The sequence below is a fragment of the Biomphalaria glabrata genome, chromosome 9 (genome assembly GCF_947242115.1).
Source record: "Biomphalaria glabrata chromosome 9, xgBioGlab47.1, whole genome shotgun sequence".
Taxonomy (NCBI): Eukaryota; Metazoa; Mollusca; class Gastropoda; family Planorbidae; genus Biomphalaria; species Biomphalaria glabrata.
The window spans coordinates 36,068,042-36,084,789 of NC_074719.1; the positions used below are offsets into that span (position 1 = coordinate 36,068,042).

General features: G+C 34.7%; 1 protein-coding gene across 4 annotated transcripts; it reads right to left on the minus strand.

Annotated features, from left to right (window-relative positions):
- Positions 1-213: 213 nt before the first annotated feature.
- LOC106067688 (peptidyl-prolyl cis-trans isomerase FKBP5-like) lies at positions 214-6,835 on the minus strand. 4 transcript variants are annotated; one of them, XM_056040253.1, is made up of 3 exons: positions 6,755-6,835; positions 2,795-3,598; positions 214-1,409 (listed from the first exon to the last, which is right to left on the minus strand). In XM_056040253.1, the coding sequence occupies exons 2-3, from the start codon at positions 3,589-3,591 to the stop codon at positions 1,331-1,333; spliced, it is 876 nt and encodes a 291-aa protein (XP_055896228.1). In that variant the 5' UTR covers positions 3,592-3,598; positions 6,755-6,835; the 3' UTR covers positions 214-1,330. The 4 variants fall into 4 exon arrangements, with proteins under 4 accessions (XP_055896228.1, XP_055896226.1, XP_055896227.1 ...); XM_056040251.1 differs by having other exon boundaries at positions 6,661-6,793; XM_056040252.1 differs by having other exon boundaries at positions 2,795-3,615; positions 6,583-6,783.
- Positions 6,836-16,748: the final 9,913 nt, after the last annotated feature.

Sequence of the window (16,748 nt, forward strand, 5' to 3'; positions counted from 1 at the left end):
ATCCTGTACCAGCGACTTGTCTAGGAAACAGAGATGAAAACAAGTTCAGAAGATAAACAAACTAGTCAAGAGGAAACAACATAAATGCATAATTTTAAACCATTAGTTTGCATCAACCCTAAGTCCTGATGGTGTAGATATAAGTTATTGAGCATTACAAAGATAGCTTTAGTATAAGATAATATACATTACTCACTGGATACTCAACAAGTATTGACAACGAAATAGTTTATTCAGAATAAAACTATACATCTCTAGATATCAATTATATTTAAATTTACATAAATATAAATCCTCCATCAGTTCAATACATTCATTCTTATTAAAACTTATTATAACTGACATAAGCTTAATTTGTATAAAGCTTATATGAACCCAATCACTCTGCTACAAATTTTGTACACTATTTCTCCCACAACCTTTCTTGGATCAAGTTAAAACTTTACACGATTCTTTGGTGCACCTAACAAAACAGGAATCAATAAAAACATAGTAACAGATTAGTTGATTAATTATTGGTAATTATTTTCTTTGGTAGGGAAAAAGGAAATAAATACTACTTGAGAGAGATGTGGAGCTATTTCCCTTATTTATCTTTTTTGTACATTTTTTTCTCCCACATGCCATTATCGGATCAAGTTGAAATTGTGCATAATTATTCATAGTCAATGCCAATGTACAAGAATTAATAATAATAAAAAAAAAAACAATAGGGATAACTGATTAGTTTTGTTTTATGTAGAAGAAAGGGAGCTTATTTCTCCAGTAATTAGATATACAGCATTGATTTTTTTCTCTACAGGTAAATATTAAATTTAAGTAGAAACATTGAGAACATTCTGTTTGCAATACTTTCATAATACTGTTAGATGGTAAGCAGAACAAGGGCAAGTAATATTTTCTCAGAGTAATTTGAACAAATCAGATTTATAATTGCAATATTGGAGCTGGAAGGATGCTAATGGAATAAAAATATAGTATCTCTTGGCTAGATTTCACAAACATGGGAATTATATATAGATCTAGCTAGTACTAAGGCATTTACATAAGAGTAAAGGTCTCGCGTGGATAATGAGTGAAAAATTAAACTTAATAGCTGACTTATTACCAAGAATTGTATCTTGCTATTCACAGTAAATGGTAAGTTCAAACAGTGAACAAATTTACTAATAACATTTAATTAAGTTATACAATATTACAAATTTTAGAATATTGTCTGCATAATTTCAATGTCTAAATTGCAATTTTGATCTTTTTCTCTCAACACTATACTCAATAACATGTATAATTCAACACCATTAGTAATTCCTTGTATAGTGTCCATATTGATTCAAGTCTCACAGTTATGAAGCAGAGTGATCACAGCCTTATTCTGAGGTTCTATCTTCAGAGCTTGCTTCAAATCTAATCTGAAATTATGAAAAACATTTTAAGAAAATATATAAAAAAAAAAAAAAGGCTAACAATGGATTTTAATTGTTTATCAATAATAGAGACTTTGTTTTGAAGCAACTATTTCTGAAAAGTTATGAATGTTAAACATGTAAGTGGCCTCAATGACACAAAATGTTGACATTGCTTCACACGACAGATGAGAAGATCTATAAACAATGAAAGTAGCCTAAAAAAATGGATTGACTCTCACAGAATCATCAGAAAATATGCTTTCAACAAGCTATGTAATACTGAGTACTTAATTTTCCACATGCAAATAAAACAATTCAGGACTAGACAATAAAAGTTCTGGAAGAAGAAAATTTAAGCCAGAAAGACATGCCCCTGAGGAGTCGCATTAGAGAAAAATGACCCCATCCTGCATTGTGCATTGACTAGCCCAAATTCTATATAGAATTGCCTAAATTGAAACCTACTGCACAGTTCTGATAATATAAAGATTTATTATTGCAGGAGTGAGCAACTGTATAGAAAATAACAATTATCATCAAAACAATAATAAAAAAAAACTACAGATATAGAGTTGTTCTAATAAGGACTATAATGACTCCTCCAGAATCAAGAAAACATTGATACAAAAAAAAAAGAAAAATAATTAATGATGAAGGTGTTTGGTTTTTAACAGCTTTAATACCAATGAAATGTTAATTTAAAAAAAAATGGTGTTACTATTTATAACCAGCATTTGAAGTTTATTATTTATAACCAGCAATTGAAGTTTATTGATAGACGTTTTATTAATATTTTTTTTCTATCTTGGGGTTGTCAAGGTTATTATTAATAATCTCTATTTAAAGAAAGTGATGACTTTATGATGGGTAAGTCACATCCTGCATCCAGACTATTTATTTGAAAATCCTTATTTTGAATTTATATGATAAAGTACTGCTAGCAACACCTTTCTAATTTAGTAGAAATGTGTAATCAAAAAGAAGCAACCTAATTTTTAGATGCATGTTAAATAGATTTGTAGGAGTCATTTAAATTATATTGAAGGTCAGAACCTGGATTTGACTGTTGGAGACATTTAGAAACATAATCTTTATGAGCATTTCTAGTAAAGTGGGAACTTGGAATTCCAATTCAACTTCGATAGCCTTTGGAATCTACAAACTGTTAACTCCCGATAAAACATCCAACATTTCCTTTCTAAATACCCTTAATTATCCCGCCTAAGACAGACTCTATTTACTCAATAACCACTTTTAGTCAAGACTCTGTCTGGCAGGAGGAAGAGAGCTCTATTTTTTCCAAGGCCCATATTGTAAAAGAGTCTAGACATAAGAAAAGCAAAAAAGCTAGGAAAAGGATAAGAAGAACAGAAAAGGCATGAACTGACCTTGCTTTATCAATCTGTCCAATAGCCTTGTATGCTTGAGCTCGTCTGTAAAGCCCTTTCACATTGTCAGCATCCACTGCCAAAGCTTTAGAGCAGCTGCTGATAACGTTTTCATAGTTAGCCATTTTGGAATGACACGCAGCTAGGTTTAGATAACAAATGCTCATCAGAGTTGCATGCTCTTGGATCATGGTCTTTTCTAGTTTTTTACACACCGAGCTTTCACACATGCATAGTGCATACTTTATTGCTACACCATATTGTACAAATGCACCTTCAATGTTGCCTTCTTTGAAAAGCTCTGTGCCTCTCTCTTTATGAGAAAATGCCAAACTATACTTTTCTTTAGAAGACATTTGCCAGATAGGCTTCTCTACTGTAAAACTGTGGAGAGTTACTTTCAAGATTATGTCTCCCTCTTCACTTCCATGGCAGGAACTGATGATGAATAAGCACTCTTCACTCTCTGTCATTGTCATTAACAGTTTTTCTAAGCCTAACATATATTTACTGTCTGCTGAACCTAATTTCAGCTCAAGCCTATTTCTAGCATGTTGCGTTAGAAACATGTACAATTCTTTACAGTGATCACTAGTCTCGTTATCATTGTAGTCAACAGAAACAACGCAAACTGACTCTAGCTGTGGTCTGAGGAATGCTTTCCCTTTCTTTGTGACAGTTTTTTTAACACTGAGATCTGCGGTTAACCATTGTCCTAGTGTGACATAAAGTTTTTTGTCTTCATCAGTATCAGGATCCACAGCTGGATCTGAAGAATCCTGTGACTTGTCAGTCATTCTTCACCTTTTAAAATGAGATGACTATGAAAATTTAAAGAGCCTTAAATGAAATCATAAACTTAAAAAAATTATTATAAATAAAACACCACCCTCTATTGATCTATCATTTTTAAGGTATTATATCTATTATTAGTATACAATTATTATAATACTATTTTCAAATATATAGTCTAGTACTACTTTAAAGTTTAAATTAATAGTCTAAGACTCTAGATGACATTAATTATAAATTAATGATTCAGATTAGTAATAAATTATAAGACATCATCATGATTTAGATATAGACTAGGATCTACTAGATTCTATTAATTACCAATTTATTATATACTTTTTATATAGATAGATCTAGATCCAGATTCTTGTATTATATTTATAATATTTTAGTTGTAGTCAGTCATGAGTCATGACGATAGGTACTTTGACATCTTACTCTACTGACCTATAAAATGCTAGACTAGCTGATATACAGTTTTGAAACACCATGGCTAGACTTCCAAAACCATGGTGTTAGTTGATTGATTGTTGTTTTTACATTTGCTTCATGTTTTAAAAACCCTCATGCTATTCTTAAAGGAGGATTCCTAAGCTCTTGATTGATACCCCATTGTCAACAAATGAAAGTCATGTTTATTTAGAAAATTTAAAGTAAAGTCATAGGTAAGAATGATTTTGCATTTAATATAATTTTTAAGCAAGCTTGGAATTTTTTTATTGAATTTAGAACTAGATTTATGCTTAAAGTTTGTTATTTCATTATTTTTTAATGAAATTTTGTCCTCCAAAATTAAAAAAACTTCCCCTAACATGCTATAAATGATGCCAAATTAGGCTATTTTTCGAAATGGGTAAGCGGAAAAATTATAACTACCATAACAATCTATGACTATAGTATTAAAATCAATATTTTATTATAGAGTAGTGTTAGAAATCTTTTTTTCTATACTTAGGTACACAAAGTATAAAAGAAATCAGCTAATTAATGCAAGATGTTAAATGAAGTCACTCCATGATGCAGCGACATGTGGCGCCAGACATTAGTAATTCTCGTGGATAATATGAAGTATAAATGATTTATGCATTGTTTAGCAGCTTATCTTTGATCAACCTAGTGGAGAGAATGCTATCAAGGTGTTATTTTACATTATACTTATAAATATTATAAAGCTGAGGAAGTTTCTACCAAACGGCATTCTAGAAAAAGGATCGAAGTCAATTTTCAAACAATGAGGTAGTTTCGTATTCCCCCCTAGTCACGTGGTTGTGTGTATACAACGCGCACCGTGCTTAGTTTTAGTTAGTTTGTAGTGGGAATCTGAAGCGTTTTAAGTCAATATTTAGTGGTTTCAATTTACTCATTAGCGCTAAACTATAATTTGTTAATAACAGGAGAATCTAGAGATACACATTTTTAATAGTTTCAACTAAAACAAATAGTTAAACCTTTGATAGAAGGTACCGAAGCGTTGGCCTATAATCTGCCATACTGAGATCAAAATTTCTTGATCTACAATGAATGACTACACTTACAGTTCTTAGCGTTCGGGTAACCAGTCCTAGAAAAAAAAAGTAACACTTTCATCCCCCCCCCTTTCCTTTCTGCCCAAAAGTAAACAAACTTGAACTTGAGTAGAACACTAAAAGTTGGACAGCAGACCAGTGTGTATTGGTCAGATAGCTCTAGGGCTAGTGTGTAGTCGATATGTCGACTAGTTGTTATAAAAGATAAAAAGACTGCCATGTGTTTTCCTTGTGCGTAATAGGCTTCAGTTGTTTAGCGAACAAATAACACATCTGATAGTCAAGGATAAATCTAGATCTACTCTTACAGTTACACAAGCCAAATGTGTCTTACCCCGCCCTTTCATTGTTAAATTTGGTTTCTAAGTAATAAAATAGATCTAGATCTGTTTCGTCAACGCATTTTTGAAACTTTAATGTTAACATTTTGTGAATTTCTTAAAAATGATAGAACTTTTAATAACATAATAATACATCATGTATCCAACACAATAACCGGAATATGAAATATAAAACGTTAAAAAATAGCTGAAGTTTATGAAAATAACAATGTTTCAACTAATATGCATATTATCCCTCTCTCTCTCTCTCTCTCTCTATATATATATATATATATATATATATATATATATATGTGTGTGTGTGTGTGTTTTGTGTAGTTTATACCAAGCTTTTTTTTTTTTAATCTTACAAGAACGTTTGTAAAAACATCTTCTTCTGTATGTGAATGTATCATCGGCAATGTGTTGACGCTTGTAGTGGACTATAAAGGAAATATCATTGATAATTTAAACTCATCCTTAAACAGTTCTTGGCCCTTTATGAAAACATTCGTAAAGTTATTTGAACATTCAGGGAGCTCGTTGATGTACTCTGAATATTTTAAAATGTTTGTAAATGTAAAATTTCGTAAAAATAGAGGAGCAACAGCAATGGAAATATAGGAAGACAAGGCCTTTCTCCTCTTTGTTGTCCAACAATCACGTGACTTTGGTTAAAGTAGGTCAGAAATAAGGAACTACCTCATTGTATTAGCTGTGAATGAATGTTAGCTGCATGTGAGATGAAACATTCAAATTAAAAATCATATAATGGGGTAGCTGTGCTCCAAATTTCAACCTTTTAATAATTTTATCTATTATGGTTACAAAGTTATGATGAGATAAAGACGAAAATTCATTTTTTTCGATCACATCTTTTTGGACATTTTCTATAGTATAGTCACTATAGTGTGACATTATTATGATTATAGTCCAATTTTCTACACATAAAACGGCATAACTTAGCTCCTAGATCTATATATAACATAGAAAGATAAATGTGGTATCATTGTAACCCTCTCAGCAAGCTCTACATAACTAAATAGCTTCTGTTCATATATATTTATTTTGAATTTTTTGTCAAAGTACCTAATGACCTAATGACGACATGAGATTGCGACGCAAAATGAAAAAGTAAATAAAAGGCTACTTTTATCTTAATCCCGGTATTTGCTTTTGATTAGATTTACTGGTAATTTTTACGCAATCACATAGATCTAAAATATACCCTAGATTCTATAGAACTAGAATCTAGATCTCGACTCTTATAGATCTAGAATAGATCTAGGCTCTAATAAACTTTATAAACCGTTGCCATTTACATGTTGTTTATTTACTAGTTATGTTAAAAATAAAGCAGATTTAGCTCCCTTATCCATAATGGCCTTTTATTTACTTTTAAAAAGTGAGAGTTGTCTGATGCACATACCTATATATCATATATATAAGTTCTGCTTCTAGTCTTGCCACAGATTTCTAGCCTATATCCGTGGTTTGAATGTCTAAAGAGTTGACCGAAAGCTCTTCTGAGTTAAGCCTTACAATCCTGGCTGAACAAACCGCTCTGTCTGGAAAAGGTCCAATTCAATGTCTATATAAAACGCTGCTATTTCCCATGTGTCTGACACATGGGCGTAGCCAGGATTTTTTTTCGGGGAGGGTTTTTGGGGGGGTGGTCGCGGAAAAAACTTTATATATATATATATATATATATATCTGTGTGTGTGTTTGTGTGTATACATAATTAATCTTTATTACATTCTGACCCTTTCGGAAGACGTTTATTGTTTATTGTAGACTCCCCGCCCTTGCTAGCAAGGGGGACTGGGGGAGTTCGCAGCGCTCCTCCAGCGCGGGGCGAAGCCCCGCCGCCGAGCACTATTTCTGGTAATGAAAGCCAACAAAATGCATATTCTGAGGTATCTACAGTGCATTATCTTGCTATTAAAAAGTTTTATTTCAGAAACCTAATGTGCTATTCTTACTGACTTAGACCCTCTCGCGCCGTTCGCGCATTTTCCGGCAAGCTGTTTCCGCAACTCTTATTTTGCGTAATTCATTTTGTGTGAGAACATGTCCCGCAAAACCTCACGCGACGCTCTGTCACAACCTTACTAAGGATTCGACTCCCAGTTCGGCATATGATTTTTTTGATTTAGACCCGATCTCTATGACTGACTCCTAAAATCTGTCTTAGCCATCTTTGTTGAGACACATTTAATGATTTTCAATTTCGGCAGAAGACTATTCACACTTTATTAATGGAGCCCAAGCCACTGGTAGAAATTTGTAACCTTTCTTGACTACGCTCTTGGAATTACATGCCTGTATTTCGCATTAGCTTTTATATCGAAAAGGAAAGTTTTTTCGTCAAATCATCTGTTGAGGGGTTTTAAACTAAGAAATCTCTTGAGTTTTTTTTTTTTTTTTGTTTTTAATTCAAAACCCCATTTAGCTACGATCATAGAATTTGGTGACTGTAGTTTGCTTTAAAATAATATTGAAGAGAGAGGTTTTCAACTCTAAACGCTCTGTAGGGGAATTTTAAACTCAAAACCATCTGGAGGGGGTTTTAAACTTTAAAGAAAAAGCCATCTGGAGGAGGGGGGATTTAAACTCAAAACCCCTTTGGCTACGCTCATAGATTTTATAGTGTGTAATTTGCTTTTTTTTATATATTGAAGAGGTACTTTTTAGCTTCAAACCCCAACTGGAAAGGGGGGGGGGTAAACTCAAAACCCCTTTGGCTACGCTCATAGAATTTTGAGTGTGTAATTTGCTTTTTATATTGAAGATGGGGTTTATCGTAAATTTTGGAGGGGGTTTTAAAATCAAAATCTTCCTCAACTGTGCTGTTGGAATTTGGGGATTGTTATTTGCATTTTTTTTTGTTTTGTTTTATAGAAGAGGGGGATTTAACTGCAAAAACCTCTGGTAGAGGGTTTAAAATTCAAAACCCCCTGTAGGGGGTTTTAAACTCAGAGCCCCCTGGTAGAGGGATTTGTATCTCTAAACCCCCTGATAGGGTTTTTTTTAAATCTCAAAACCCCCTTGTAGGGGGATTTAAACTCAAAACCCCCTGGTAGAGGGTTTTTAACTCAAAACTGCCTCGGCTGTGATGATTTAGTATTAAAATCTCACCTAAAATAAACAAAATGAAAGCAAACATCAGGCACTTAATTCCGTCCCCCCCCTGTGGGGGGGGATTTCATTTGGGGGGGGGGTTAAACCCCAAGAACCCCCCCCTGGCTACGCCCATTGTCTGACATTCCGAGCGCATGGACTAGAACACATGGCCGAAAGCCGAGCACACCAGGAACCCCGCCATTTCCTATAGTTAGACCAAGCCATTGATGTAACGGTCCCTTGAAGAATGGCGCCTGGATTATCAATATGGTCGTGGAAGCTCACTCACAACTCTGCGCTGTGCAATGAGAAAAGATCTCACATTCCCTTAGACATTTCCACAGGAGTTTTGTTTTGCTACTAATTTAGCTTAATCACTTCCTCAAGATCGTTTCCACACGAGTGCCACGTTGAGACAGAGTAGTGTACCCCAGGGACCTCAGGTGGTTTGATCCTGCCAACTTTGTAAAAAATCTTATAAATTACATACGATGCATGTTAAAACTGTACTATTTAAGATTCTAAGTCATAGTCAAAGGATAAGCAACTTGAAAAAACAACAAACAAACAAAACACGCAACATTTTCATCCACACCCCACCCCGGCAGAGTAAATAGACATATTATTAACGGTAGAAATAAAAATGTCATTTTCAAACGTGAAATAACTAACTTCGATGTTCAATCGTAAAATATTGTTGGAAAAAAATTTGAATGTTATTTTCTTTGTTTCAGCTGCTATTAGACAAACTAAACATTTGGGGAACAATCTCCGATGAGGAAATATTTCCTTGTTTGAAAGTGTATTAAGGAATGCTTGTTACTGGCAAGGTGGGCCATGCAAAAGAAAGGAGAAAGTGGGCAATTCAAATACATTTTTTTAATAAACTTTAAAAAAAATACAGTATTAAATTCACTGTTGCTAATGTGGCAATTATGAAAATTTATCTTATGTGCTCTTCTGTATTTTTTCTTGATATTACTTAGCTTTAAATTTCGTTGTAAATAACTTTTTATAATTATAGGCCTATGTATATACGGCTATGTGAAACACTTGAAACCTTTTTCTTAAATTTATTAATCAAATTACTCCAAACTTTATATGTATACTCGATATGAATAGCCATAAAAAATGTGGTTAAAAATGTTTTCTTATAATGAATGTCATGGCAACGGCCGCCATATTGGATTATTGTTTATCGTTTTTAAATCGCTAAGGCTTTAAAACTATTTAAGCTATTGCCAAACAAAAATATACAATGTGTAGACCAATCATTCCAGAACATTTTCTATAAATTAGTTTTTAAATATAATAAAAACTTTTTGTTTTAGAAATTTTTTTCTAACCTTGCTAAAGAAAAACAATTTTTTTTCATTTTTCTAATATTTTATTGCAATAAAGACAAAATATTAATTTAAAGTTGAAAAATGTTTTATAGAAGTTGTTGTACATGGTATAAATAATAAGCTGGACAAGTTTGATTGATTTCTATGCAGAATTAGTGAAGGAGTATTAAAAAAAAAAGTGAATAAAAATAGTATTTTGAGAAAATCGAAAAAAACGAAACAAAATTGGAAAAGAGCTGTCAAACTGTACGGTGCCCTGCATATTTTCATGTAAAGCTGACACTAATTTCCGTAGCTTTTTTGGACAGCCAATTCTCTCTAATAAGGCAAAAAGGCCGGATCTGCTGACAACGTCAAACGCCGTGGTCAAGTCAATAAAAGCTATAAAGAGTGACTGCATTTTATTCTGTATCTGTCGCAGGGAGAAAATCATATCTGTTGTGGATCTACCGGCTCTAAGACCACATTGCGATTCTGGGTAAACTCGTACTGCCAAGATCTGGAGCCGCTTTATTATTACTCTAATGTCAATGTTCCAACTAAGCTAAGGAGCCAAGCCTCTATAACTGTTACAATCGGAGCGGTCGCCTTTATTTTTGTAAATTGTTATGTTGGCATCCTTCAATTCCTGGGGGACCATTCCTTGCTCCCAGCACAAACTTAGCAGTTCGTGGAGTGGCTTGATTAGGGCATGCTTTCCAGCCTGAATGGCTTCTGCAGGAATATCATCTCCTCCGGGTGCTTTCCCGTGTGCAAGCACGTCAATGGTTGTGCTCAACTCCTTTACCGAGGGCGTTTCGTCCAATTCGTTCAAAACTGAAAGTGATGGGACTTTTGACAAAGCAGTTGGTGAGATGACGTTTTCAATCTGGTAGAGTTCTGCATAGTGCTCTACCCATGGCTCCATTTGCAGTGCCCGATCACTGATGATTGAACCATCTTTTGACTTAATCGGGGCACACATGCCCACGTATAGTCCTGTGATGTTACCACAGTCGGCACAAGATTGGACGTTTTCACAAAGGTCCTGCCAGTATTTGTCACTTACAAAAATGTTATAAACTGTATCACTTTAGAAATGTGCTTATGTTTCTAAATTTAATTATGTCTGCCTTATTTTGTTAATGCAGTTTAAAGATAGGTTTTGATTATATCAATATTTGATTCGGAATTTATAACTATAATGCAAATGCAATCATTTTTGCACATTAAAAAAAAAGACTGCCTTCGTGCACTCTCCCCTTTTTTTGTCCTCATATCGCGTCCACCTTCCAAGGGAGGCGCCCCACTGGTAGAGAAATGCTGCGTTATTATCTTTCATGACAAATCCTTCCGTCTGTTAGCACTATACACGAGAAAGCCATAGTAAAAGATATAATTTCCTTAAACTATTAGTGTAAATGAATCATGAGGTTTTTAACCTTGACTCTTTCTAAAACTTTTTTCTCTAATGTCCCTGGTCCTCAACTCCATAATATATTCATCTGACTTCGTTTACATTTCCATAAATCTACGTTTACTACCATTCTATTCGGCCCCCACCCCCGCGCTTCTCCCCTTCTTCCATTTCTACTACGCCACTCTTCTCTCATTAATCAAGGCTTCATTTGTAAACGTGTGTGCATCTTTGTGTGTATGCGCGCGTGTGTGTGTGTTTGTGTGTGGGGGAGTGTATCTTCAGTAAAAAAAAATAAAACACAAGTTTCATTTCATTTACTTAAAGTGTGGGAGGCAAATGAATCAGACGAAAAGCGAAGTAACCTTTTGTTGTTGTTTCTCCTTCACTCCATTTATCACCAAGTTAATCCTTTTGTCTCTTGACCTGGCCTGTGTGTGAATGACTGTATGGTCAGTGTAGTGTGAAGCGTTACCATTGCGGTCCCCAATGTGGTTGGGGTTGTAGCTCCATACAACAAAGTCCAACTAAAGACTAAACAGTTGTAGGTCTAAAATATTCATAATGTAGATCTTCATTGGAACTTACACAATCAAGATGAGCATAGCGTTTATATTGACACTATATACAACTTTTAACGACAATGTATATTCATGTATAAACACAAGTGAATATTATCTTAACCAATTTGAACAACAACAAAAAAATCTTAAACAAATTTTGAAGCTTGTCTAAACTTTCACTCCCCTATTTGTAAACTCAACTGCGATAGACTTTACTTGTAGTTACACCAGAATCTATTCAGGTAAAACAAAAAAACTATCTTCCATTGTTTTGATCAAGGTTAGGGCCGTGGGCGTAGCCAGGATTTTTTTTCGGGGAAAGGGGGGGGTAAGGTTAGATTTTTTTCTCATTATATGATAATTTTCATGCAACATGTTAGGCACCAGAATCTAATTCAAAGTTCTTACGTTTTTATTTGTGTGGACAGCCACAGCTTTAGGTTATAATCCGGAAAGCGTGGTCGAGAGGCTAAGTGCGCTTGAACTTGAAAGTAGCGCTATATAAAAGCTATAGGCCTAATAATAATAATATAACTAGACTGGACATGGAAATCTTTAACACTACACAAAAATGACGTGAAAAACTTCAAAACAAGGCGTTGTATTGTAAAGTAGTAATAAAAAGTACAGTTTTTTTTGGTCCAACCTCTAACCTTTCTAACCTTTTTATAATAAGAGTACTCGCGTCTCATAATTATTATTTTTAAATTTTAGATGCATAATCTAGAAAGATCTAGGTAATCAATCCATTTAAATGTACATAAGATGATATATATATATATATAGGCCTATATACATATACATACAGTGGCGTCACTAGAGTCGACGGTGTCACACACCCACAAGGAAAAAAATAATCTCTCCCTAAAAAAATAACTATTGTTGTTTTTTTCTTTATTTTGAATAATAAAACTGTAAGCTAATTCATTGATTGGTTACACGCGAAAATGGTTTTCGATTCTATTTTAAAATGTTGTTGTTTTTGACATTTTAACTAAAGTTATTACATAATTAAAAAATGTACACTTATTTGAGAAACATTGTGTTGAACATTTTAATTAGCGATTACTTAAGAGCTCCATACGGAAAAGGTTTTAAATTACACTAGTGTTTCTCAGCTGCTTCCTAAAAGGCAAATCAAACACTGAACAAGTTTAGGTCCTGCGAGACATCGTCGAGTAAAGCCAGAAATAGCAACAAAAGATGTGGATCAGTTTTTTTAGATTAGAAAAAGAAGTTTGATAGCTCTAGAAAATAGCAATAGAAAAAGGCATCTTGCAACAATTAATCCAGGTTAAGCGATATGTCTAATGCAGCGATGCCCAAACTACGGCCCGCGGGCCAGATCCGGTCGTGTACTTTTTATATCAAAGCGATTGGTACCGTAGTGTTTAACGTTTGTGATTTAATGAAATGGGAGAGCCTAAGAAACTAAAAGTGGACTCTAAATGTTGAAACAGATCTTTTCTTTTTTGTGGAATATGATAGTAAGCCAATATGTTTGATTTGAAAGAAAGTGTGGCTGTTTTTAAAGAACATAACATTAAAAGACATTATGAATTAAAACACATAAACACATATGGTGGCATTCTTGGTTTGAGCCGCGAAGACTAGATTGCCAAGTTACGACTAGAGATTGGGAGATTGACAAGAATATTTATCAAAAAGAGACAAGAAAATGAGTCTGCGATAAGGGCCAGCTACAGAGTTGCTCACATCTTAAGTAGAGCAATAAAGCCTTTTTCCGATGGCGAATGTGTAAAAAAAAGTGCTTGCTAGCAGTGATGGAAGAAATGTGTCCTGAAAAGAAGAATGCAGTAGAAGCTGTCAGCCTTTCTCGCATGACAATTACAAGGCGAGTGGAAGATATGGGGGTAAATCTTCATTCACAATTAAAAGACAGAGCAGCAGAATTCGAAATGTTTTCTATTGCTGCTGACGAGTCCACTGACATAACTGATACTGCGCAACTCTTGGTATTTATTCGCGGTACAAACAGCAATTCTGATATAACAGAGGAGTTAGCAGCTATGAGGAGCATGCATGTGACTACAACTGGAGATGACCTGTTCAAAGAAGTGTAAGCCATCATACAGGACCTTGCTCTTCATTGGAATAAATTAGTTGGAATGACTACTGATGGCGCTAGAAATATGGTTGGATGTCACAGCGGAATGACAGCAAGAGTTATTTAAATATGTCTTTCCCTAATGAAAGAATGATCGAACTTCTGAGGCTCTTGATGAATAATTTCAGTGAAAGATTTGTGGATTTTCAGAATTTAAAAAATGAAATCCGTCTTTTTGAAAATCCGTTTGCTGCCGATGTGTCAAGTGCCCTGACAGATCTGCAACTGGAACTGATTGACTTACAAAGCCAGACATCCCTGCTTGACAAATTTCAAGTGATGCAGACCATTGACTTCTACTCCATGTTACCTGCTGAAGTGTTTCCAAATCTTCGAAAACAAGCGCTAAGGATGATCACAATGTTTTCAACTGATTTGTGGGAACAAACTTTTTCAATGATGAAACGGGTGAAAACCATGTGACGTAATCGCCTCACGGATGAACATCTAGATTCAGTGCTCCGACTTTGTGTTTCATCTATGCAGCCAGATATTCAGAAGATGGTTTTGGATAAACTTCATGCATCACATTAATTTATGTAAGTAGGTCCACAAATAAAACTATTAAAAATAGCTTATTGTATATTTAATTTTTTTTTCTTTTTGGTGATATGACCCACGACACGAATGCCGAAAATTAAAATGGCCCGCAGACCAAATAAGGTTGGGCATCACTGGTCTAAAGCAAATCAAGCTGTTGTGTCACAACAGACTGTGGAACTCTTCAACACCGAGACGGATATGAGATTAGGGTTGATCTAATTCCCATTTCTCTTTTAGCTATCGACGATGTCATAGAATTAAACAGGCTGAATTCGAGTTCTCAAGACGCCATAGCATTAGTTTGAAATGCAATTAAATGTATACACCTTATGACGGATAAAGACACCCTCTAAATTATGCATATTGGGTGCAGGTTACCCAAAACATCCCATCAAAATTGATCGTGCAGATCTAGAACAAATAGAAATTTATTTAGGCACTGCTATTACAAGCAACGGAAAGCAGCAGCGGCCTTCTAAAAAATACGACCTATCTGAACAAACAAATCAATTAGCCAGGAGATTAAAATCTACCTACTCAATACAATCATTGTTTCAACTGCCACCTACGCTTCGAGACGGTTGAAAAGAGGCTGAGAAGGATCCTACGAATAACGTACCGAGATAATATTACCAATAGAGAAATCTTTTCCCACAGAGGCATTCGCCGTCTAAGGAAAAAGGGACTAAACGTCATTTGGCAATTGTGAGATGTATCATTAGACAAGACGAAACTCGTTTAACAAAGTCATGAAAGCCAAAAAGAGGAACACAAAAAGCATAGAAGGAATGTGGCTGTGAAAGTTCCTAAGAATGATTTTTGTGGATATTGGAGCCCTATGCGTCGAATGGTGCTCGAGGGGCTTATTTCTATGTGTTTCTCAACATTTAACAGTAAACTCAACTGATCAGATAAGTTTGAGGAAGCGCCTTAAGCCCCGGGAGCCAAGCGTATTTCCATATTTTTGAGCTCTAGAAACTCTTTCTCCTGGCGTCTGTAACGTATTATTTTTCTCATAAAAGGAAGATTACTAATAGAATAGAAATAGAATTAAATTCAGAAAGTTTGGGACATGTTAATACTAAACTGAGAGATATTCAAGGTAGTAATTTTTTTTTTTAAAAAGCTGCATGTAAAAAAAGTGCTTTTTTTTCCCCATGGTGGGTGTCACCCGCTGCGCCCCCGCCCCCCCCCAATAGTGACACATACATGCATATATATATATATATATTTAAGATCATTATCGGATAAGAATTTGTAAAATCAAAATCAAATCAAACCATAGACTATATATTACATATAGTCTATGATCAAACCAAATAATGTATATAGGTCCGTGCTGGCAGCGTTCAAAATCCATTTATCATGAATTTTTTAAATATTTCTTTTTCCTCTCTCTTGTTGAGATATGCATTTTTTCTTTCTTTCTTATTTTTGTTTCTATAAATAAATTGCTGGCGTGAAAATGATGACAAGAGGTCAGGTAATTGTGTCAGCAGAAGATTGACTAAAGTAGGTCTGGTCTACTGGTGACGATGTCTTCAATGACTTACTGCGTTTGGGATTAACACATCACTCACAACGGTTCTAACATCATTGCTTTACATAGAGAAATATTGTTTTTTGTTAAGTAAATGTCTTTTTAGAAGTCTCAGTAGGTAAAATGCTGTGGTTTTGCGCTGTTTTTTTTTGTCCGTCCTTCCGTCTGTGTGTTCCGTTTCTATATCAATAACAACTCTCATACTTAAGGAGTTCCATTTTTTTCAAAACTTAGCCCGTATCTGCTAAACAGCTGTTAACCAGAAATAATGGAAGGATTAGATAACACTGCTAATGTCAGCCAGGAGGCTCGCTGGCTGAGTGGTAAAGCGCTTGTCTTCCAAACCAGGGTCACGGGCTCGAATCCTGGTGAAGACTTTAATTTCGGGATCTTTGGGACGCCTCTGAATCCACCCAACTCTAATGGGTATCGGACATTAGTTGGGGAAAAGTAAAGGCAGTTGGTCGTTGTGGAAGCCACAGGACGCCCACGTTAAATAGTTCGCAAGGTCTGAAAGGGAATGTCAGCCAGGTTTAGCGCAAAGGAATGGAAACTATCATCCAATGTTATGCATCCACTAATGCAGCACCAGAAAAAGAGAAAAAAATAACTATATTATGCTCTACAGTCTGCACTATAAAAAATCACCCGAAAGGGATATCAAGTTTATCATG